Source organism: Alligator mississippiensis, chromosome 11 (genome assembly GCF_030867095.1).
Source record: "Alligator mississippiensis isolate rAllMis1 chromosome 11, rAllMis1, whole genome shotgun sequence".
NCBI lineage: Eukaryota > Metazoa > Chordata > Crocodylia > Alligatoridae > Alligator > Alligator mississippiensis.
In genome coordinates this window covers 64,973,333-64,996,149 of record NC_081834.1, presented here as the reverse complement: position 1 = coordinate 64,996,149, position 22,817 = coordinate 64,973,333, and the positions used below count along the sequence as shown (strand labels likewise).

Sequence of the window (22,817 nt, the reverse complement as noted above, 5' to 3'; positions counted from 1 at the left end):
GTGCACCCCCTGCATGTCGCCACTGCTTGGAGCTCTGCCCTGCACACACTGAACCTTCTTGCAAACATGGACTGTGACACAAGTACAACAAGACACCACAGGTAGTTCTGTGATCTCTGGACAGGGCTGTGGGCTACCCTGTCCTGGGGATGTTGGGCCTTCTTCACCTCAGCTGGAGCTCCTACCCTGGGGGTCTTTAAGAAGCGGCTTGATGCCTACCTGGCTGAGGTCATTTGAGCCCAGTTTCCCTTCTGCCCAGGCAGGGGGTCGGACTTGAAGATCTACAAGGTCCCTTCTGACCCAACTTCTATGATTCTGTGTGTGCATGCGCACAGCCACAGCATGCAGGCAACTGGGAATGCAGCCTGGCAGCTGGGGAAGCAGCATTCACCCAGTAAATCTGTTGGGGGGAAGGGGCAGGAGGTAAGCAGTTCAAGGCCTTCATGGTGAGGGAGGGGGAGGGCTGGGGTTGGGCCTGGGGCAGTGGCAGGCACTGCCCAGCTTTGGTGGGGCACAGCATGGAACAGAGCTGCAGGCTACAAGTCTGAAGGGCAAGGAGAGAGTGTGTGTGTGGGGGTGGCTCTCACCACAGCACTCACTCTGTGGGAGGCATGCAGGGCATGTGCCCCCTGGATTTGTGTTTAGGGTATGGGCAGGATGCCTGCTGCAGGCTGGGGCCAGGGGCTGCGATGGCCTCTTCCTGGTGGGAGGGCTGATCCAGGGTGCAGGGGCAGAGCGGGGAGTGGTGATGCTGGGAGGGGAGCTATATTAGGAATTTTGGGGTGCTGATAGCCCATCCCGTAGCCCCCGCTCCCAGCATTGCCACTGCCCACCTCACCCCTGCCTGCCCTGAGCACAACACCAGCACAGCACCCCCACTGGAAAGAGGTTGATGCAGCCCCCAGCTCTGAGCCCCCAGTGGGCAGCCCACCCTCACCCTGCACACAAATCTAGGGGGCACAGCCCCCCCCCATGCCTCCTCTGGGGTGTGTGCAGTGGTGGGAGCCACCCCACTCCCCAGACGAGACAACCTTTGCTCCCACCTCAGCTGGGCAGCACCTGCCGCAACCCCACTCCCTGCCTCACCATGGGAGCCTTGATCTTCACCCCCCTACCCCTTCCCCCACAAGACTTACCGGCTGGACACTGCTCCCCAAGCTGCTGGGCTGCATATCAGAAATTGGATTTGTATTGACTGATATGGCTGGTTAATAATTGGACATTGCTGTCAGCCAAAAAGAACTTGATTGGTGCACCCCTAGACAAATGAGTTGGTCAGGCATGACTTGCACCCTGGTGAATCCATGCTGACTGTTCCTGATCACTTTCTTGTCCAAGTGCTTAGAAATGGATTCCTTGAAGCCCTGCTCCATGATTTTTCCAGGGACTAGGGTGAAGCTGACTGGTTGGTAGTTCCCTGGATCCTCCTTCTTCCCTTTCTTAAAGATGGGCATTATATTTACCCTCTTCAAATGGTTGGGGACCTCCCCTGAGTTTTCAAAGATAATGGCCAGTGCCTCTGCAATCACAACAGCCAACATCCTTAGCACCCTTGGATGCATTGTATTGGACCCCGTGACATATACATGTCCAGCTTTTCTAAATAGTCCCTAACCTGCTTTTTTACTACTGAGGGCTGCTCATCTTCTCCCCAAACTGTGTTGCCCCATGCAGCAGTTTGGGAGCTGACCTTGCTGTGAAGACAAGGTAAAAAGGCATCGAGTACTTCACCCTTTTCCTCATTATCTGTTATTAGGTTGCCTGTCCTATTATGTAAGGGTCACGTACTTAAGATCATCGTTCTCCCTTCCTACCTCTACCCCATGCAGGTTGCAGTAAGAGGTAACAATCTGGAGGACAGGATGGAGTGAGTGCACCCTCAGTAAGTTCACTGTTGACATCAAATTGGGGGGTCTAGTAGATACGCTGGAGGGTAGGGATAGGATTCAGAGTGACAGTAGTCTGGAATAGTATCATCAAGTAAATGTATATCGCAAAAGTGGGAGGCAGCAGGTGATGAGACGGGGAACCTCATGGGTCTTCCCATCAGGATTTCATGTGGACTAAGTCCGGTCTTTCGGTTGACAGTAGATCTCATACTCATAAGGGCTATGGGAAGTGCACCTGGCCATTTCAAGTGAGTCTCAGCATAAATTTTGGCCAGTTTATTATTTTAAATGCCATTTTGGCGTTCCACTTGGCCCAAGGCCTGTGGATGGTACAGGCAATGAAAGTTCTGCTGGATTTGCAGGACTTTGCAGACTTCTTTCATTATCTGCCCAGTAAAATGAGTTCCTCTATCGGAGTTTATGGATAAAGGAATACCAAACCTTGGAATAAAGTCTCTGAGAAACTTTTTGCTCACAGAGGTGGTATCAGCTTTTGCACATGGGTAGGCTTCTACCCATCCAGAAAACATACATGTAATAACAAGAACATATTCATAAGAACAACATTTCTGCATTTGAATAAAATCTATTTGTAAATTTAGAAATGGCCCCCAAGATGGGGGATGTGCTGCCCTTTTTTGTTTTTACAGGCTTTCCCAGATTATGGGCTTCACAAATAGGGCAGGTATAACAGTATTGTTGAGCCACAGATGGAAAAGTTGGAGCAAACCAATCAAGCTTAACAGCTTCTATCATCCCCCCTTTGCTCACGTGTGCTATGCTGTGGTGTACGCGAGCAGGATAGGGAAGAAGGACCGTTGGGACAACCAGGCGGCCGTCCGGGGAGCACCACAAATGGTCAGGGTGTAACAAACACCCAGCCAGTCTCCACATATATTTTTCTGGTTCTGGAGCCTGACCTTGGAGGAGGGCAGCGTCATGAAGACTTGCCAAAGGAGACTGGTTAGTTGAGATAGACAAAAACACAGGTGTAGCCTGAGGAGTGGAAATAGCCACAGCTTTGGCAGTGGAGTCTGCCAGAGCATTCCCACCTGTAACATCATCATAAAGTTTCTGGTGAGCTTGGCATTTAATAATAGCAACAGCAGAAGGTAACTGTAAAGCATTTAACAAGGCATTTACATATGGACCATTATTAATTTTGGCACCTCCTGATGTGAGGAAGCCTCTTTCCTTCCAAAGTTGACCATAATCATGTACAATACCAAAGGCATAGCAAGAATCAGTGTAAATATTAACAGAGGTACCAAGAGGCTAGGGTGCAAGCCCTGGTAAGGGCCACAAGCTCAGCAACTTGAGCTGATACACATTGGGCAAGTGATGGCTTTCTATATCATCATATTGGGAACATACTGCATATCCTGCAACAAGAGAACCTTCTGAGTTTCTTTGACATGACCCATCAACATAAAATACTAGATTTGGGTTTTGCAAGGGGGTGTCCTTTAGATCAGTGCAGGGCATTGTTAGGTGGGCAGTAGCAACAATACAATCGTGGGGTTCACCATCTGAAGGAATAGGCAACAGGGAGGCAGGGTTTAAAACAGGGCATCTAGTTAGAGTAATATTTCCAACAGAAAGAAGCAAAATTTCATACTTAGTCAATCTAGCATTTGAAAGGTGTTGAGTTTTAGTTTTTAGTAAAAGGGCTGCTACAGCGTGTGGGACAGCAACAGTAAGGGGAGAACTTAATACAAGGGTAGAGGACAGTTCAACAGGAATAGCAGCTGCAGCTACAGCACGAAGACATGGAGGAAGTCCGGCTGCAACTGAGCCAAGAGCAGAGCTATAATACACAATGGGACGGTGCTTGTCTCCATGTGCTTGAGTGAGCACAGCAAGTGCAACTCTGTCTTTTTCATGACAAAAAAGAATAAAGGATTTAGTACAATCAGGAAGGCCTAGGGCAGGATCTTGTGACAGAGCTTGTTTAATAGAGCCAAAAGCAGCTTCAGCTTCTGAAGTCCAGGGCAAAGGCTCAAGGGTATTAACAAGAGTCAGGTGTTGCAGTGGCTTGACTGTAGAGGCATAGCCAAGTATCCACTGGCGGCAGTAGCCAGCAATGCCTAGGAAAGTACGCATTTGGGACACAGTAGTTGGTCTAGGGATTTTAAGAATAGCTTCTATCCTGGAAAAAGAAAGCAGTCATTCTTCAGTGGAAATATCATGACTCAACTAGTGGACACAAGGGAGACAAAGTTGTAGCTTTTCTTTAGATGTCTTATGGCCTTTTAGGGCAAGAGAGGTGAAGAGAGTTAAAGAATCAGCTTTACAGGTTTTAAGGGAGGTAGATGCTAAGAGCAGATCATCAATGTACTGCACAAGCACAGAATTTTTTTTAAATATTATGTCATCTAAATCCTTCTTCAAAATTTGAGAAAAAAGAGAAGGGGATTCAGTATAGCCTTGGGGCAATCAAGTTCAGGTATACTGAAATCCCTGATAGGTAAATGCAAAGAGAAACCGGCTATCAGGGTGTATAGGGATAGAGAAAAATGCAGAACACAAGTCAACAACAGTAAAATAACAGGCATTAGGAGGAATACAGGACTAGATAGTGGCTGGATTTGGTACAACAGGAAAGTAGGTAAAACTGCAGAATTTACTGCACAGAGGTCTTGTACAAAGCGATAGGTATTCTTTTCAGGTTTCTTTACAGGAATAATAAGTGTATTACAAGGGCTCTTAGTCAGGACAATGATACCTTGCTTCAAAAGAGCCGTTATAACAGGGTGTATCCCTTCTTTGGCTTCTGGGCATAAAGAATATCGAGCAACTTTAGGTAATGGCTTAGCTGGGTTTAATCTAATTTTACAGGCTGGGCAGTTTCAGCTGCATCTTCAATGCCAGAATGTCTTTCAAATGTGAGTTTGAAGTGATCCATGTAGTCTGCTGGGAATTCTCGTTTATTTTGCTTAGTTATTTATTTTGGCCCAGTCAGTTTTCCTGGGTCAGATTTTAAGCACAGCCTCAAGAAGGCGTTCTCGGGCACCTACCAAGTGACTTCCCATTCCGGAGTCTTGAGGAGGCCAATTAGCCTGTGCGATGAGGCGGTTACGGACCTCAGAGGGCAGAACACTTCTCATTAATTGGTTTAAATTCGCCCATGTTGGCTCATAACAATTGATTACAGTTTCTAATTCATCTCTAAACTTCTGGGGTTCTTTCCTGATATTGGGGAATTGCTTAACAAGGTTTAGGAGATCTCCTGGGGTCCAGGGGGCATAGACTGTGACTGTAGTTTCCCCATTTGGACCCTGCCGTGGGAGTTGGTATAAAGGCATAAGACGAGTCTTTTTCATTTCTAAAGGTGGGACTGGACCATATTGGGTGCCGGACCTTAAATAAGAGGAGGTCGAGGATTCAGGACACAGATACAATGTCTCCGGTGGCTGCGGGCATGCCCCAGGGGCAGGTGATGGTTGTTGAGTGATGGTTTCCTGATGGGGTGGGCTGACTCTGCAGGAAGAATCTATTTGGTTACTTGTAACTTCCTCGGGTTCAGATTGTGCCTGGGACTGGTATGGGGGTGGCACACTGAAAAAATCAATGATGTCTTCTACAGATTCATTCTCAGTCAATTGTGGATAAAGTTGTGTTGGTGCTGATGATGTTGTTGATGGGGGATCCCCTATTGGTGCATTTTTCTGTTTTAATTCCTTTATCTGATATTTTAGTTTTTCTTGGGAGTCCTTAAGGCTCCGAACTTGAGATTCTTGACGTCTTTTGGAAGCTTCTGCATACCAATCAAAAATGTATCCCACTGAGTCTGTAGTGTTTTACTGCCTCTTGACTCAAGGGCTCCACGGAGATGAATGATTTTACTTAAATCAAATGTTCCCTCCAGGGGAAACTGCAAGCTAGCATCATCTCTGGTATACCAATTCCATTTACCTAGAAACTTACAACTCTTATGGCCATACTGTGTGTACATGTACAATGCTGGAGTCCCTTTTGGCGGAGCCGGTATGTCTTTAGACCCTCTGCTCCCCATGTCTTTAAGCTCAATTCACACAGGTCTTTCACACAGGAGGGGCTTGTTGAGGGTGTCCGGTCAGGTCGTGAGATTAGCTAGTGACACAGGAATGCTGTGGCTAATGTCCAAGGACAAGACTCTGCAGCAACGGCACACAATGCAGTTACTCACTGTTAGACACGGCTCATTCATGAGAGTGGGGGTAGGGAAAATTCATCACACAGCCCTGATTTCCTTCAGTCTAAGAGTTTCCACCTTGTATTCTTGCTTTCAAAGACTACACAGAACAAGTCTGGTGTCCCCGGGGCGGCTGCACAAGGTTTCCACTCCTAGCTTCAGAAAGACCTCATAGTTCTTTGCAGAACTTAACTCAACTCACACAGGGAAACACATTCACTGACAACAGCAACACAGTGTCAAACTCTTTTCTACTCACAGTTCCTACTTACATAGTGGGTCTGACAATTCTGGCAGCAAAAGGGTGGGATAGGGTAAGCCTCAAGCAGCGAACAGGAAGACACACAGGCAGTCTCTCACTGAAAAGCCCCAATAGAGTCTTCAAAAGGTCTCTTACCTTAGTTTGGCACCGGGGCATCAGTGAGGAGACGGTCTGTATCTCAATCAATCACTCCAGGTGTCTCTATCTGAGTCACGGCACCAAATTGTGGAAGAAATCAAACCACGTTGTGGTTGTATCAGAATTGGCAGAGCTATCTAGGTTTATTTAAAGCTATACAAGTGATCACAAGGAGGGGTCTCAAAGGAACTCTGACCTCTACAAGTTTACAAGCATATTTATACTTTAGACAGCAAGAAAAGATGCATGGTTCAGACAGAGCAACCTTGAAAGAAACAGGAAGAAGTTGGTCGTTTGTTTGTCACACACAAGCAGTTTACTTTTTCAGCAAACACACTGTTTTGGGAACAGCTATCAGTTTTGAGTTTTTTTGGTTCCTGGAAAGGAGGAGGTTAACATCCGCACACAGACAAAATAAGGCATGAAGGTTTTTCCTTATCTTAGAACATTTTAAAACACATAGCATCAGCATCTTTTTCTCTTCTCTTTCTCTCTCTTTGTCTCTTCTTTTAGTCAAGTAAGAGGCCTGGTTAAACTTATTTCCACAAAGGTAACATATGACAAACACAATCGAACAAATGTTACACCACGTGACCTGGTGATGGTGGCTTAAGGGTTAATGCTTCTTGATTACACATTACAGTAGGGGAAGGTGTACAAATTACCCACAATAAATAAGGAACCAATACATAAATACATTGATACTCCAGCTAATAAACCATCAAGAACTTATTTACGCAGTCTATAACTGGTACAGTGTGTACTGAGGACCCTGTGTGCACTGCCCCTGGAGGGCTGACTCAGGGAGCAGGACTGTCTGTGTCCCTGGCATAGGATCTGTGGGTGGTCTCTGGTGCTGGCATCCCTTGCACCAGCTCCAGGGGTTTCAGCAGGTGACCTCTCCTCCCCTGCAGTCCCTGCAAGAGAGCTGATTCCTGCCCAGACCCCTTCCCTGGCTCACAAGGGAGCAGTGTCCTGGCTGCAGGTTGTAACAGTTTCCCCTGCCCAGCACAGCCTCACATCACCTAGCAAATGCAGCCCCTCCCTGGGCCCTGCCTGCTCCGGGGTTTCTGGGGGCTGGAGCAGACCCTGCCTCTCTGACCCAGGGCTTCCTCCAGCACCTGAGCCAGCCCCTGCCCTGCTGTGCTCGCCCAGCCACACCGGGATTGCAGCAGGGTCTTCCCGGGCTCAGTCGCCTCACAGGCAGCACCTCTCTGGTCCTGCCCTGCAGGGCTCCCAGGGGAAGGGAGGGAGAAGAGACAGCTCAGCACTCTCTCTGCAGCCATTTCTGCAGGGCTCTGCCAGGGGCTATGGGAGAGGTGGCTGTGGGGAGATCCTTTCCCTGGTCTCCAGCCTGGCCCTCACCCCCTCCCCTGTCTCTCCTTTGTTCTCTCCCTGGGGAAAACTGCTCCCCTCTTTTAACCAAGCCTTTCAGCCAGTCCCAGGCCATGGCTCTTCCTGGGCTTTTGCTAACATCTCTCATTCAAACCCTGCTGGGGTTTCATCATCCCCCCCCCCCCCCCCCCCCCCACTTCCAAGAGGGCTGCCTCCAAAACAGCTTCACTCACCCTTGGGGGAAAGGGTAACCTACTGGGACAAACTCTGTCTCTTCCCACTCTGTCCCTCTGCAGGGCAGCCCTTCCTATTCCTTCAGGTGGGTCCATTTCTAATGCTGCTACAATTAGGAAAAACTTTTCTCATGAGGAGGGTGGTGAAGCACTGGAGCAGGTTACCTAAAGAGGTGGTGGAGTCTCCATCCTTGGAAGTTTTTAAGGCCCGGCTTGACACAGCCCTGGGTGAAATGATTTAGTTGGGGATGGCTCTGCTTTGAGAAGGAGCATGGACTAGATGTGAGCTCCTGATGTCCCTTCCAACCCTCATTTTCTGTGATTCTATAACCATCAAGGTGAGTTAAACCAGTGACCCCCGGAGTGCACCAGAAGTGCCTAGGTTGAGCAGAGTTCTTTCATAGGAATGATGTGCACTGGCCCTACACCAAGTATTCTTGGCATGCCTCAGGTAACTCATCCTGAGTGATGGTCATGGGCACTTTGTACCCAAAAGTCATCTGCATCTCTCCCATTAAATACATTTGATCCAATACAAATTATCGCTTCAAATCCTTGCTTCTGTCGTTGCTCCCCGATAGGTGGAAATGGGTGGGTTTGACTTCTGATCATCCAGAAGATGGCAGAAGACAGAGGACAAGCAGAAACGGATACAAGTAAGTAATTCCTCCCTCTGCCCCCTCCCTTATTTAAACAAAGATTTTTCATCCATGCCGTAGAAGGGTGATATAAAACCTGGGTTAAAGCAAGGGAATGTTAAGCTCCTGTTCTTGTCTCAAAACACAAGACTAAGGAGTCAGTCAGTAAAACTATTCAGTGGAAAGTTGGAAATGAATCGCAAGAAAATATGTGTTCCTTCCTTGTGATGTGCTGCCAGTTTAAATGACAAAAGTCATGGCAAGATTCAACTTTAGCAAGCTTCAACGGGATATTGGGCATTTATTGAGGGTAGGAAGAATATGCAGCATAAACCTCGTTCATACTAACAACAACATATTGGAAAGGATATTATGTTTGGTGCTTAATGTTTTTAAGCTGATCTCTAGTTTTGGACACCAGGATGTGTCCTCATAGTTGTATAAGATGTTACCCCCCCTGTCCCCCGCACTAAAAGTGTGTTTAGTCTGCACTTCCTTGTATTGTTAGGCCAAACTTCCATACTGTTTTGCTTTGTAGGACAAGGGCCAGATGACCTAACCAAACTCTCGGATCTTTAGGCTCGTCACATTTGAAAATGGTCTAGTCAAAGTGATTTTTCCATTTTCATTGAATGACACCAATTGCACAAGTTCAGTACTTCCCCTAACAAAGGTCAGGCAGGTGTTGGGAATGATTGGATGTTTCTCTTTGAGATAAGTGTAACAGCTGCTGCTGGATTTGCAGCAGGGCCCAGGATCCCTGCAAAGGCAGAGCAGGAAAGGTTGCAGAAAGTTGTTGCTTGCAAGAGCAGGTGCATGTTTTTGCTTGGCTCCTGGGGCAGGAGAGTGAAGGGGTCTCAGCCCCGGGGATGCAGCCAGGCTGAGAGAGGGAAGGAGCCAGGACTGCAGAGCTCAGGGAGGAACCACCCCGCAGTCTGCCCATGACATGAACCTGCCCTTAGTGATGAGGAGAAGATAACCTGGTATCCTTTTTACCTCTGTGAGGCAGAGGGATTGGTGTGGAGGAAAAAAATAGTGGTAAGGTAGACTTGCCTAGGAGGGTAGGATGTTGGTCAGGGAAGGCTCTGGGGAGAGTTAACTTGGCCTGGGGCCAAGGGGGGGGGGGGTGATAAACCCAGAGTTGTTCCAGTTATCAACACAAGGGGCCATGTCTGGGAAAGGTGCTTTTGGGGAGGGGGGGCAGCATGCATTTCTTTACAGCTACCACAGACAGCTGGGGCAGAGGAGAGCTGCTCTTCCCCATGAGGCTCTAGCAGAGAGCAGGACTTCCTGGCAGCACAATAGCCATGGCTGGTGCTGCTGCTTCAGTGAGAAGGAGAGCTGATGCCTTGTTAACCCCGTGTGCTCCTGCGGAAATTCACTGGAGTCCCAAGGTTTAAGCTGGGGAGCTGTACCGTGGGTGTCTTTGATTCAATTTGTACAGAGTGTTTTAGGTCATTGATACCTGCCTTTGACAATTAAATTATTGATATCCTGTTCTGCCATTAACCTAACTCATACTGTAACCCAGGAATACCCAAGGGTGTGCCTGTCCTCAATTAGGAGGGATATATGAGGCAGGTACAGTGCTGCGAGAGGAACACCAATGATTTTGAGCACAGGTCCCTCTTTCCTCTATAGCAGGGGTGGGCAAAATGCGGCCCGGGGGCTGGATGTGGCCCGCCAGGCTGTTCTATCCAGCCCACGGGGCCCCTAAAAAATTTAGAAAATTAATAATCATCTGCCCTGGGCTGCCTGTCATGTGGCCCTCAATGGCTTGCCAAAACTCAGTAAGCGGCCCTCTGCCTAAAACAACTGCCCACCCCTGCTCTATAGCATCAACCCCATGCCAATGCTCTTAACTATTTACAGTTTATTGAATTATACATAAACATAAAACTAAATATTACATGCATATATTTACACAATGAACATTAACAAATAACCAAGGTCAAACCCTGAGAAACACTATTTACCCATCACAATAAAATAATTTCAGCAGCATCAACGCAAAACAACATCACAATACACCATTTCAATTACAAATATAAGGCGCAAACATAAGCAACCTTAATAACATCTGTTCCTTGATATAGTCCCTGATGCATGGCAAGAGGTGGCCCTCCTTCCAATGGGGTCCCTTGCGGGGGTGTCCAGGAAGCACCAGGGCCCTGTCCCCTTAGGGCCTTGACTAGGCACAGGGCTGCTCACCCAGCCCCTTCTCTGGGTTTGCCTGCCCCAAACGTCTTTCCCCAGTGGGACCCAAGGGCCCAAATGATTCACGCTCAGGTGGCAGCGGTCAGGGCGCAGCTCAATGGGGTCTCCTCTGCTGGAGTGCCTCTCCAGGCCTCTCCCATGCTGCAGGGCTCCTCTGCACCCTGTGCCCCACTCTGGGCACTGAGGGCTCAGGTCCTCTCAGCTGCTGCACCACTGCTGCTGGCTCCTGGGTGCTGGGCCTCAGGCTGCAGCACTGCCATTTCCCCATGCCCTGGCTCGGCACTGAGGGCTCTCTTAGCACAGGCCGGGCCCTTCAGACTCTGGCCAGCTGTCCTTATGCTGGGTGGCTAACCCAAACAGCCTCTGCTGCTCCCTGGCTCTGCTCCCCTGCACTGCTTGTGCACTTCCCTGCCCCGCCGCCTTCTGGGGTTACTCACGATGATGCCTGAGCTGCCCTGCCACAGCTCCTAAGACTCAGGCCCATGCACTGCCCTGCGTACCATGTGGCCTGCTGGTCCTCTGGTGTTGCAGGCTTGAGCCACTGCTTGCGGCTCCCTAAGCGTGGGCTCCATGCACTGAACTGTGCACTGTGATGGGCTCGAGAAGTCTCACACCGCTCCCAGGGCTGAGTCCCTGCGCGCCATCAACAGCCCGAGCGGTCTTGCACTGCTCCCAAGGCTGCTCCTCCACTGGCAGCTTCAGGAGCCTTGGGCCTATTGCCCGCTGGGGGAGAGCTCCCCAGCATTTCTTGGCTCCACCCTTGAGCCCCTCACTGCATCTGCCCAGCCTGCTGAGCACGCTGGGCTTTTATTTATGCCGGAGGCCCCGCCCCTGAAGTCTGCCAGACCTGCAAAGCCCAGTCTTCAATCAGGTCCGGGGGCTGAGCAAGGGGCAGGGCAAGCCCCTCCCAGCTGTTACCTGATTGGTAGAAAAGTTCCGCCAATCCAAATTGTCCTCCTCCAAGCCGGGCTTGCTGGGCAAAAGCAGGGAGGCCCACCACAATATGTTGACGGTTTTGTAAATAATACACTGTGTAAATAGTTAGGCTGTATGTACTCCAGTGCATGGGGAAACCACAGGAAAGCACTCCACGGAGAGGTGGCCCCAGCCTTAGGGGCTGGGAGGTTGACCGAGGCCGTTTGACACCCCAGGACCCTGAATCCGGTTGAGGCCGTGGGTAGCACCATGGCTAGGGTAAGTAAGCACAGATAAGAGTAATGGGAGTAAGCACAGATAAGACTATATGTTGTAGATGAGTCAGCTATAAAAGGGGTCACTGGGTGTTACGGACAGACGCATTGGATTAGCTGAACCAGGTGTCTAATCCGATTTTGAGCCCTCTTGCAAGGTGTGCAGGGTGAGGAGTTGGGGGGTGTCTGTTCTGGAGACAAAGCCCTCTGTGCCTTCCTTGTGCACTGATCTAGTAATAGTAGGCCTGGGCCACCCACTTAGCCTAGTCAGCTATTGATCTTTCAGATCCCCTCTTGCCTTGAGGATCCTGGCTCATAGCTTCCCATATTTCTGAATTTTGATGCTCAACCCACTGCTTTCTGCAGCAGAGATCTTCCCCTCCTCCCACTCCTGGAATGATTTCCTGCAGGGGTCATTAGCAGGGTTTCAACACAGACTGCCTGGAGCCAGAGCACAGCTGTCATACCCATAGCTTCATTATCAGTAGCAACAGTGGCTGGTTCTGTTGCCAACCACAGGAGGGGATGACATGATGTGCCAGTTGTCACATGTTCTGTAATGCCCTTTGGTCCTCAGTACAGGACAGGATGACTTGTCCCCAGGGACTGCTCTCACTTGGGGTTACTGATAGAAGGAGATGCAGGAATAGCCGTATGTTGCTCTGAGCCTTGCATGGGGGTGTAGCTTACTGAGAGTGAGAGTCTGTTTTGCTTCCCCACAGACGTTGAGGTGGAAGAGTCGATACTGCATTCTCCAGGGACAGCAGAAGATAAGAGGAGAGATGCCAGTAAATCACTAATTTTTTTTTTTATCTGTTTGGCACATTTTCCTGGTCTCTGCACAGAGACATAGGGAGAAACTGCCTCTGCCCCATCTGAGATCAGAGCACTCAAATAAAGACTAAATATGCCTTGGACTTTTCCCCTTTGTCATTTCTACAAAACAGGAGTGAGTCATAGTTTCAAGTAGATGTTCTTCGGTTGGTCTTGGCAAAGACCTGCAAACTGAATCTTGTCAACCAGATCCCCAAACCTTTCAGTGAAAACCTGCAAAACCCAAACATTTAGAACAGCAATTCTTAACCTTGAGGAGCCAGGAGAGCTGTTCAAGGGTATTATTACATTAGGACTGGCAGGTGTGAAAGCACCTACACGTGTTCAGCAGGATAGCCCCAGACATTTCAAATAGGAGACCAAGATATCAACACCACTCTGATCAGCTGCTGCTTTTCCTAGTTGTTTGCAGCAGAAGAATGGCTCTCTTATTTTTCTGTAGTCAAAAAATGAATGAAAGTAAAGTGCTGACATTTTCTGAGAAATTGCCTTGAGTGTAACAAAGAGTGGCCTTGAGTATAATAAGGTTGAAAACCACTGGCTGAGGGTTTTCTGATGATCACAGAAGACAGTGTCTGCAGAAAAGGAGGCAGGTTCTGAGGAAAAAGTTAATTTGGTCAAATATTAACCATTTTCCATTGTTTAAAATGTTGAGTGAGAAAACTTTGGACCTGCTCATTAGCAAGGCTTGGACACCCAGCCACTGAAATCAGAAATATCTAAAGTGTTGCCATTTGGCTTCAGAAGAACTGATGCGTCTAAAACAGGGATGTCCAACCTTTTTGAATGTGGGGCCGGATCGTGAACTTTTTATCACCCAGTGGGCCGGCGAGCCATATTCAAACTCCCTCTGTCCTGGGCCAGAGAGACCCTGCCTGTGTAGCCCTACTGCACCTGCCTGTTACTGCAAGGTTCATGGTAGCTGCTGGTGGGCAGGGGCAGGAGGGACCCATTCTGCATCCAGCCAGCTACTGCCCCAGCGACTGAAGGGGAGAAATAAATAGCTCCACATCTCCATCCCCTGAGCAGCGCAGCCCCACGAGCCGGCGCTGCCTATGGGGGACTGGAGCAAGGCCCCTCACCCACCTGCCCACACAGCCCCACTCACCGTGGTGCCCAGCTGCCTGCGCACGCAGCCCCGGTGGCCTCAGCGCTGTGAGCCCGGAGCACGGTGTCCGGCAGACACCAGCTCCCGCCGCCCCACCCCACAGAGGTCACGCCAGGACCCTGCCTGCCGAGGTGCCCCCATGCTGGCTTCCCACATGCTGCTGGGGATGGGAGGAGGTCAGCCAGGTTGGCACCAGCCAGCAGAAGTGGCGGTGGAGCCGTTTGCCGCTCAGGACTGCCCGGTGCAGGCAGTGGGAAAATGCAGCTGAGCCCATGCCGCTCTGGCCGGGCTTGTCCCGTCCCGAGTCGCACACGGCTCTGCTGCCACTTCTGCTGGCTGGTGCAGACCCAGCCAGGCTCCTCCCGTCCCCAGCAGCATGTGGGAAGCCAGCTTCAGCCACATGCTGCTCCAGATGAGACAGGCCCGGCCGGGTCAGCAGTGGCCAGGAAAAGCGGCATGCAGCTGAAACTGGCTTCCCATGTGCTGCTGGGGATGGGAGGAGCCCAGCCGGATCTGCAGGGGACGGGACGAGCCTGGCCGAAGTGGCAGGGGCTCAGCTGCATTTTCCCCCTGCCTGCACCGGTCATTCCCGAGCAGCACACGGCTCCATCACCGCTTCTGCTGGACAAGCCTGATCTAACATGACTATTCATGCCTGAAAATGTTGGATCTCAGTAACAGAGACAAGAAGTGGTTATTTTGTAGCAGAGGAAGTAATAATAATGCTAAGAAAATACCCAGCTTTTTCATTGCAGTCTCCCTCAGCAAATACCTGAGCAGTGTCAGTAATGTTGTCCCCATTTGACAGAAGAAGCAAATGAGGCATAGGGCAGTGGAGTACTTGCCCAAAGTCACCCAGCAGGTCAGTGGCAGAGCTGGTGATACAGCCCAGGTATCTTCTGCATGCAACTCCAGGCATCCTTGGCTCAGCTCCTGCAGACAGCTTGCCAGTGAGCCCTTTTGAGAAACTGGCCTCATTTAGGGGCATAAATGGGAGCTGGTCTCATCTTCAAAACTAGTTCTGTGTCCTCTCGAAAGGCAAGGCCCCTGTTTCTGGGGAGCCCCAAACTAGAAGAGCAGATCTCAGTGTTGGCCCAAAGAATTTATCTTCTGATCAACCAGTTCCTGGCTCCTGAGTTTTTGATCTGATAGCCGCGAAGGCTGGCAGGGCCCTCTGAAAGTGTCTGCATGAGCTGATCAGATTTTAGGAAGGAATGTATTACATTCATTGTAAAACAGCTGCCTTTTCCCCCACAAAATTTGTCAATGTGTTGTTTTTCACTTTTTCAATTTAAGTAAATGAGAGAACCTGGTGGGCTTTCATGCTACATGAAATGAAAATAACTTCGCACCATGTGTTTGCAACAGTTCCATCTGTTGTCATAAGTCAAAGCTGATGGGCCCATGGGGCTGGCCTGGTTTGGACCTTCCAGCTCCTGAGGTCTGCTGCACACAAGGAAGTGATGTGGCTGCATCGCATCCAGTCCCTTCTGACTCCGTGGTGGGAATGACCAAATGCCTGCTTATATCTGGGTTGCCTGGTCCCAGCGTTTGTCCAGAGTCTGGAGTAAGGCTGATATTAGCATCTCTGAAGCTGTCCCCAGACGCTGTAGACACCTCGCCACCACACCCAGCACTCAGACCAGCAGCTGGACTTAATGAGGAGCTAGAGCTAGTAGCAGCCCCAGGGCAAAGAGAGGAAGGGGGGGAGTGGGGGTTTGAAGAAGTTGTAAGCAGCTGGATACATGTTCCCATGCCAGACATGACATGCATCTCTCATGATCTGGTGGATGCCTCCAAGTGCAATGATTTTCTGTTTTGTCTTTGTGGCAGATTCCAGCCTAAAGTACATTAAGGAGAAATGGGTCCCAATTGCAGTTAGCCTGACCATCACAATTTTGCTCATTATCATCATTGCATTGGTGGGTGAGTAAAGAGCTGTTACTGTCCTGTTCTGCAGGGCAAATTTACCATTCTGCCTTCCTGATCCAGCTGCCATGCCCTGATCTACCCCTGCCTTTCCCACTTATTTCTCTGTTGCATGCTTCCATAGGAAGAACCTTTTCCCCATCTCTCCTCCCAGGGTCTTTCCAAACACTTTCCCATTCTCTGTTCAAAAGGAGAAGGGGTGCTTGGATTTCCAATATTCACAAAGTCAACGCAGGCGGGTAAGTACTACGCTTTCAACTGCAGATCACAATGAGAGAAGGGAATTCCCACTTTGTCCCCTTCTGAGAAAGGTTGCCAGCAGCAAAACAAGCTTCCGGGAAAGCAAAACTAAAGTAGTGTATCTAGCAAAGTCTCAAGAATGCCTTTCATGGCCTGGAATTGCTTGAATCTGGATAGAAAGCCTGCCATGGTGTGGTGGCTCAGGACATGTGAGATGGGCTGTGTGTACCCTGCCCCAGGCAGGGGAACCAAGGTCTCCTTTGAGGCTTCTTCATAAGAGGAAACATGCACTGTTGGCTAAGACTTCAGTGGGTGGGTGGCCCCAGCTGTTGGGGCTACAGGGAAGGGGCTAGCTGCTTGATCTTCACAGGCCAAGGCAGTGTTCCTGCTAGGGGAGAAGGCCATTTTTTATAGAGGGAGACAAACTGTGTGGCTTAGGGCTGAACTGGGTGGGGATTGGGAGTCATGCTGTTTCTTAGTGACTGTTAGGCCTTCCTAAAAAATAGAAACACAATCACAGGATTGGCAAGGGACTCCAGGGTCATCTGGTCCAGCCCCCTGCCCGAGTGCAGGAGCACTGCTCTTAAATCATCCCTGTTCAGTGCTTGTCCAGCCTCTTACTGAAACCCTGCAAGGAAGGAGATTCCTCAGCTTCCCTGGGCAGTCGGTTGCACTGCCTCACTGACCTAATAGTAAGGAAGATTTTCCTGAGATTGAATCTACATCTGATTTCCAATACCTTGAAGTGATTGCTTTGTATGCTGCCCTCCGTAGCAAAAGAGAAGAGTTGTTCTCTCCCTCAGGGCAGCCCTTCAGATATGTCATATCTTCTTTTAGTTTTCTTTTCCTGAGCATGGAATATGTCCTGTTCTCTCAACCTTTGCTCATCCAGCTTTCCTTGAACTCCTTAGTCATTTTTGTTGCTCACCTCTGGAGCTTTCCTCTATCTTCTTTACATACTTCTTAAAATGTGGAGCCTAGAACTGCACACAGCACTCTAGATGAGGTCTAACCAGCACTGAGCAGAGGGGTGCAGTTTCCTCCTGCATCTAACACCCAGTACCCCTGTTCTTGCAACCCCAACCATATCTGCTTCTTTTGCAGCTGCATCTCATTTCTGACTCCGTGGAGTCTGTGATCCACCATAACCCCTACATCCTTCCCAGCAAGGCTGTCACGTGGACAGTTGGTTCCCAGTTTTGCCATCCTTCCCTAGATGTAGCATTTTACATTTCTCTGCACTGAACTTCATCAAGCTGTCTCTAGCCCAGCTTTCCAGCCTGTCAAGGCCCTTCTGAATTCTGTTCTTTTCCTCCAAAGTCCTTTTTGGTTTGGTTCCATCTGCAGACCCTGCTGGGGACCTCTCTATTCCAAATTATTAGCCTGATCAGTAACATCTGATCCAGGACAGATCCCTATAGAACCCTGCTCTAAACTTCCTGCCATTGTAACGTCAGTCCTTTATAGTGACTTTTTGCTTGTTCCTATTCCTCAAAAGCCTTACTGAAGTCTGAGCACACTGTATCTATCCACTGCATTCCCTTTATCCACCCACTAATTACTTTGTTGAAGATCAAATTATAGTAGTATCATAGTAGCTAGGGTCAGGAGGGACCTGAACAGATCATCTAGCCTGACCCCCTGCCACAGGCAGGAATGAATGCTGGGTTCACAAGACCCCAGACACGTGATCATCCAACCTCCTCTTGAATTTGCCCAAGGTAGGGGCAAGGACCACCTCCCTGGGAAGTTGGTTCCAGGTTTTGGCCACCCTAACTGTAAAATATTGCCTTCTGATCTCTAACCTAAACCTATTCTCCATCAGCTTATGACCATTGTTCCTTGTCACCCCAGGTGGTGCTGGGGACAAAAGGGCTCTTCCTATATGCTGTTGATCTCCCCTGATGAGCTTGTAAGCAGCCACCAGGTCCCCCCTCAACCTCCTCTTGCTGAGGCTGAACAGGTTCAGGTCCTTCAGTCTCTCCTCGTAGGGCCTGTCCTGCTGCCCTCTCACCAAGTGGGTGGCCTCCTCTGAACCCTCTCCAGACTGGCCGCATCCTTTTTAAAGTGTGGCGCCCAGCACTGAATGCAGTACTCCAACTGCGGCCTGACCAAAGTCGCATAGAGGGGGAGGATCACCTCTCTGGACCGGTTTGAGATGCACCTTTGGATGCATGACAAGGTCTGGCTGGCCTTGCTGGCTGCAGTCTGGCATTGGCGGCTCATGTTCATCTTGGAGTCAATAATGACTCCGAGATCCCTTTCCGCCTCTGTACTTTCAAGAGGGGAACTCCCCAGCCTGTATGTATGGTGTGGATTCCTTCTCCCAAGGTGCAGCACCCTGCATTTGTCTGCATTGAACTCCATCCTATTCTCATCTGCCCACTTTTGTAGTCTGTTTAAATCTAGTTGCAGCCTCTCTCTCCTTTCAAGTGTGTCCACCTCGCCCCACATCTTAGTGTCATCAGCAAACTTGGACAGTGTGCTTTCCACCCCCTCGTCCAAGTCACTGATGATGATGTTAAACAGTGCAGGCCCAAGGACCAAGCCCTGGGGGACCCCACTGCTCACATCTCGCCAGGTTGAGTACAACCCGTCCACCACTACTCTCTGTGTGGAGCATGGACATGGAGCCTGGGCTGCTCCCAGCAGGACTTTCATCCTCCCAGCCAGCTGCTGGGAGCAGCCCGAGCTCCATGGCTATCAGCAGCTACTCAGAACCTGGGCCGGCTGCAACTGAGAGGCTACAAACAGCTGCTGCCTCCCCACCCCCGGCCCCAGCTGTCTCCTGGCCCCAGACTCCGGGAAGGCAGCAGGTGCCCGTTGGAGCCAGGCCAGGGCGGGGAGGCAGCAGATGTTTGTAGCCTCCTGGCTGCAGCCAGCCCAGGCTCTGGTGTAGCTTCTGCCAGCCACGGTGCCCAGGCTGTTCCCAGAAGGGCTTACAGCCTCCCAGCTGCCTGCTGAGAGCAGCCCGGGCTCCTGGCTAACAGCAGCTACCCAGAGCCAGGGCTGGATACAACCAGGAGGCTGCAAACAGATGCTGCCTTTCAAGCCCCAGTGCGTGCCGAGGAAGATGGCCTCACATGCCATGCTTGGCACATGTGCCAGGGGTTGCCAACCCCTGCTCTAACATCTTCTCCCATCTCTTCCCATTCCCACCCTCAGTCCAGGCAGCTAGGGGGACTGGAGCAAATGCTTTGTATGATATAGGGTGCAGGGTTGGGGGGCGTGAAGGACAGATGAAAGTTGAGGTTGGTCTTCTGTTGTTCAGCAGACTTTCTCTGCTTCCCAGGGGACCCTGAGGCTGCTCTTAGTGGCAGCAATCATTAGCAGAGCTCTGTGTGCTCCCCAAACTCAGGGAGCACAGAGCCAGCCCTGTTCCCAAATGTGGCCTTCTAGCTAGTGAGCCTGCACAGACATCTTTGCTCATGCTTGAGTGTGTGCACTGGGAGACTGGAGTCTCCACAGGCCTCATCCCTCTGTTTGGGTCACTTGTTGACCCTGTGGCCACTTGTGTATTAGCTCTGGGTCCCTGTTCAGTTCCCCTTGGGGCAGCCCAGATGGCAGCCATCACAGGAGCACCCACAGTGGGCCTTCCAGAAAAGAGGATGTTCGGAGGGCGTGTGGGGCATCCATCCACAGGCCCAAGCCTTTCCTGGATTTCCCCCCTGGCTGCAAGATGAAGGTTTTGCTTTTTGCTTTTGAATTTGGGCTGTCTATCCCCACCATGATATTGTCATTCATGGTCTGGCCCCAGTTCAGGTGGCAAACAGGCGCATTCACATGCAAAGGGGATGTTTCTGGTCATGGAACCACCTTGACTCCTGTGACCGATGCTCCTGCCTCCTGCAGCTGAGGACCAGGCCCCTAGATCTGTAGGGAGGTGTGGGTCCTAGTCCCGTCTCTTCCCTGGTGGGGTTTCCCTCTTCAGTGCAGATACTAGGAAGAAGTTGTTGGATGATTGACCACTATGCCCCTTCTCTGTTTTCAGCCAGAAAATCTCCACCCTGCCCTTCTTGCACTGCTGCCTGCCCAGACAACTGGCCTGGATATCAAGGGAAGTGTTTTCTCTTCTCAGACACAGAAGAGTCCTGGAACTCGAGTCAGAGCAACTGCTCTTTGCATGGAGCCTCCCTGGCTGTGATCAACTCCCCAGATGACTTGGTAAAGAAGAAATAAGTAAACATTTACTGTAACCAGAGCCAAAAATGTTGTAGCCAAACAGTTTACTATCCCAGAGCCAGCAATTTCCTGCAAGCCCAAGATCCAGACAGCAAATGCTCTGAGCAAATGCTCTCTGGAGCTGGTAAAGAAATGGAAATTTGTACTGAGGGCAGAAGCATTGTTTAACTAGTTTATTGGGGGGGGAAATACTGTTGGGTCTTCTCAAGATTTCTCATTTCGTTTCAAAAGCAAGTGTTAAAGTGGGGGTTGTCTTTTTTTTTTTTCTTAACCAAAAAAATTATGTTTGGTATTCAGGGAAAAGGGGGCAGGGACTCTTCTGCCTTGTCCCTGTTTTAAAAGCCTGAAAATTAGGAAGTGAGAGCTAGGTGTGCAAATAGCTGTGATGTATAATGTATGTGGTATCTTCCTAAGAAATTCATGCTACGTCATAAAGGGAGACCTTACTACTGGATTGGCCTTTGGAAGGAAACAAATCATCGCTGGAGATGGACCAATGGCACCATATTCAATGACCTGTGAGTCTGCTCATCCTATTCACTTTCTCAGCATGAGGGAAGCAAATACCTGTGTAACAGCTTGGGCCTTCACTGCTGGAGCTAAGGGTCCTGTGCTGTTTGGCTTTGTAATAGGGGCCTTTACCCTGTCACTTGAAGCAAGAAAGAAGAGCTGGGTTAGTAGCTGCTATATGGGACTAAGCAGCCAGGTAACAGTAGGAGCAGGAGGCTTACATGGGCTAAGGGGAAGCACCTGAGCAGGATGGAAGAGCCATGTGACTGGAGGGCTGGTGCCCAGGGACTGGAAGCTCAGCTCCAGCATGGGAGCAGAAGGTTTAGCCCTGCCCTCTACAAAGAGAGGAGCTTCAGGCAGGAGATGGGCCTGCAGGCATCTCCACTACTCCATCAGGGTGGAAGGAGACAGCCAAGATGAGAACATGAAGGGCTGTGGGACAGTGAACCAAAATGGGCTTGATCTTAGTTGGAAGCAGTTTGCTTGTATCTTGGTTTATGTTTATAATTGAGGGACCAGATAGTAGCCATAGGGCAGGTTTGGAGACAATTAAGGCCTCTCTAACACTGCCTCATAGCCATGCTCATGCCTCACAGGTGTCACTCCACCATTACTTTCATGGGATTTCCCATGTTGTCTGCACGCTCTGCCCCTTGGGCTCTAACCCCTCTGTCTAAGCCTCAGGTTTCTTCCAGCCTTGGCCCCATGACTCTTGCTGAGGCCCTCAGCCCTGGACCACTCTCTCAGGCTTTGACTCCTTGACCCCAGCCCCATCACATCCCTGTCCCATACACGGCTCAACACCGAATGCCTTCTTGACACCTTGCTGCATTAATGCCCCAAAGGCTGCTTGGTGCCAGAGGGCATGGATAGAGTCAGTAGGGCCCAATCAGCTAGGTCATGTGGATCCAGGGGACACAATCAGGGACTTTCAGGAGGGAAAGTACACTCAGGGAGGGAAAGTACACTCAGGAAGGAAAGTACACTCTCCTTTGGGGCACAGCTGCATGTCAGTGAGCAAGTTTCATAGTAGCTAGGCTCAGGAGGGACCTGAACAGATCATCTAGCCTGACCCCCTGCCACAGGCAGGAATGGATGCTGGGTTCACAAGACCCCAGAGAGGTGATCATCCAACCTCCTCTTGAATTTGCCCAAGGTAGGGGCAAGGACCACTTCCCTGGGAAGTTGTTTCCAGATTCTCACCACCCTAACTGTAAAATATTGCCTCCTGATCTCTAACCTAAACCTATTCTCCATCAGCTTATGACCATTGTTCCTCGTCACCCCAGGCGGTGCTGGGGAGAAAAGGGCTCTGCCTATTTGCTGTTGATCCCCCCTGATGACCTTGTAGGCAGCCACCAGGTCCCCCCTCAGCCTCCTCTTGCTGAGGCTGAACAGGTTCAGGTCCCTCAGTCTCTCCTCGTAGGGCCTGTCCTGCTGCCCTCTCACCAAGTGGGTGGCCCTCCTCTGAACCCTCTCCAGGCTGGCCACATCCTTTTTAAAGTGCGGTGCCCAGTACTGGACGCAGTACTCCAACTGCGGCCTGACCAAAGTCGCATAGAGGGGGAGGATCACCTCTCTGGACCAGCTTGAGATGCATCTTTGGATGCATGACAAGATGCAGTTGGCTTTGCTGGCTGCGGTCTGGCATTGGCGGCTCATGTTCATCTTGGAGTCAATAATGACTCCAAGATCCCCTTCTGCCTCTGTGCTTTCAAGAGGGGAACTCCCCAGCCTGTATGTGTGCTGTGGATTCCTTCTCCCAAGGTGCAGCACCCTCATTTGTCTACGTTGAACCCCATCCTATTCTCATCTGCCCACTTTTGTAGTCTGTCTAAATCTAGTTGCAGCCTCTCTCTCCCTTCAAGTGTGTCCACCTCGCCCCACATCTTAGTGTCATCAGCAAACTTGGACAGTGTGCTTTCCACCCCCTCGTCC

The 22,817-nt window shown here is 50.2% G+C and overlaps 1 protein-coding gene across 3 annotated transcripts in view; it reads left to right on the top strand.

The window, feature by feature from the left end:
• Positions 1-22,817, top strand: part of LOC106738419 (C-type lectin domain family 2 member D) — a 59,897-nt gene that overhangs the window by 12,431 nt on the left and 24,649 nt on the right. For all 3 annotated transcript variants that reach the window (XR_009455778.1, XM_059715350.1, XM_059715349.1), the window contains exons 2-6: positions 8,613-8,687; positions 12,799-12,864; positions 15,852-15,944; positions 20,179-20,351; positions 20,784-20,887. Coding sequence is in view for 2 of the 3 variants with exons in the window: in XM_059715350.1 (XP_059571333.1) it covers positions 8,651-8,687; positions 12,799-12,864; positions 15,852-15,944; positions 20,179-20,351; positions 20,784-20,887 (473 nt within the window). In the remaining variant the exon portion in view is untranslated. The remainder of the gene's footprint in view (positions 1-8,612; positions 8,688-12,798; positions 12,865-15,851; positions 15,945-20,178; positions 20,352-20,783; positions 20,888-22,817) is intronic.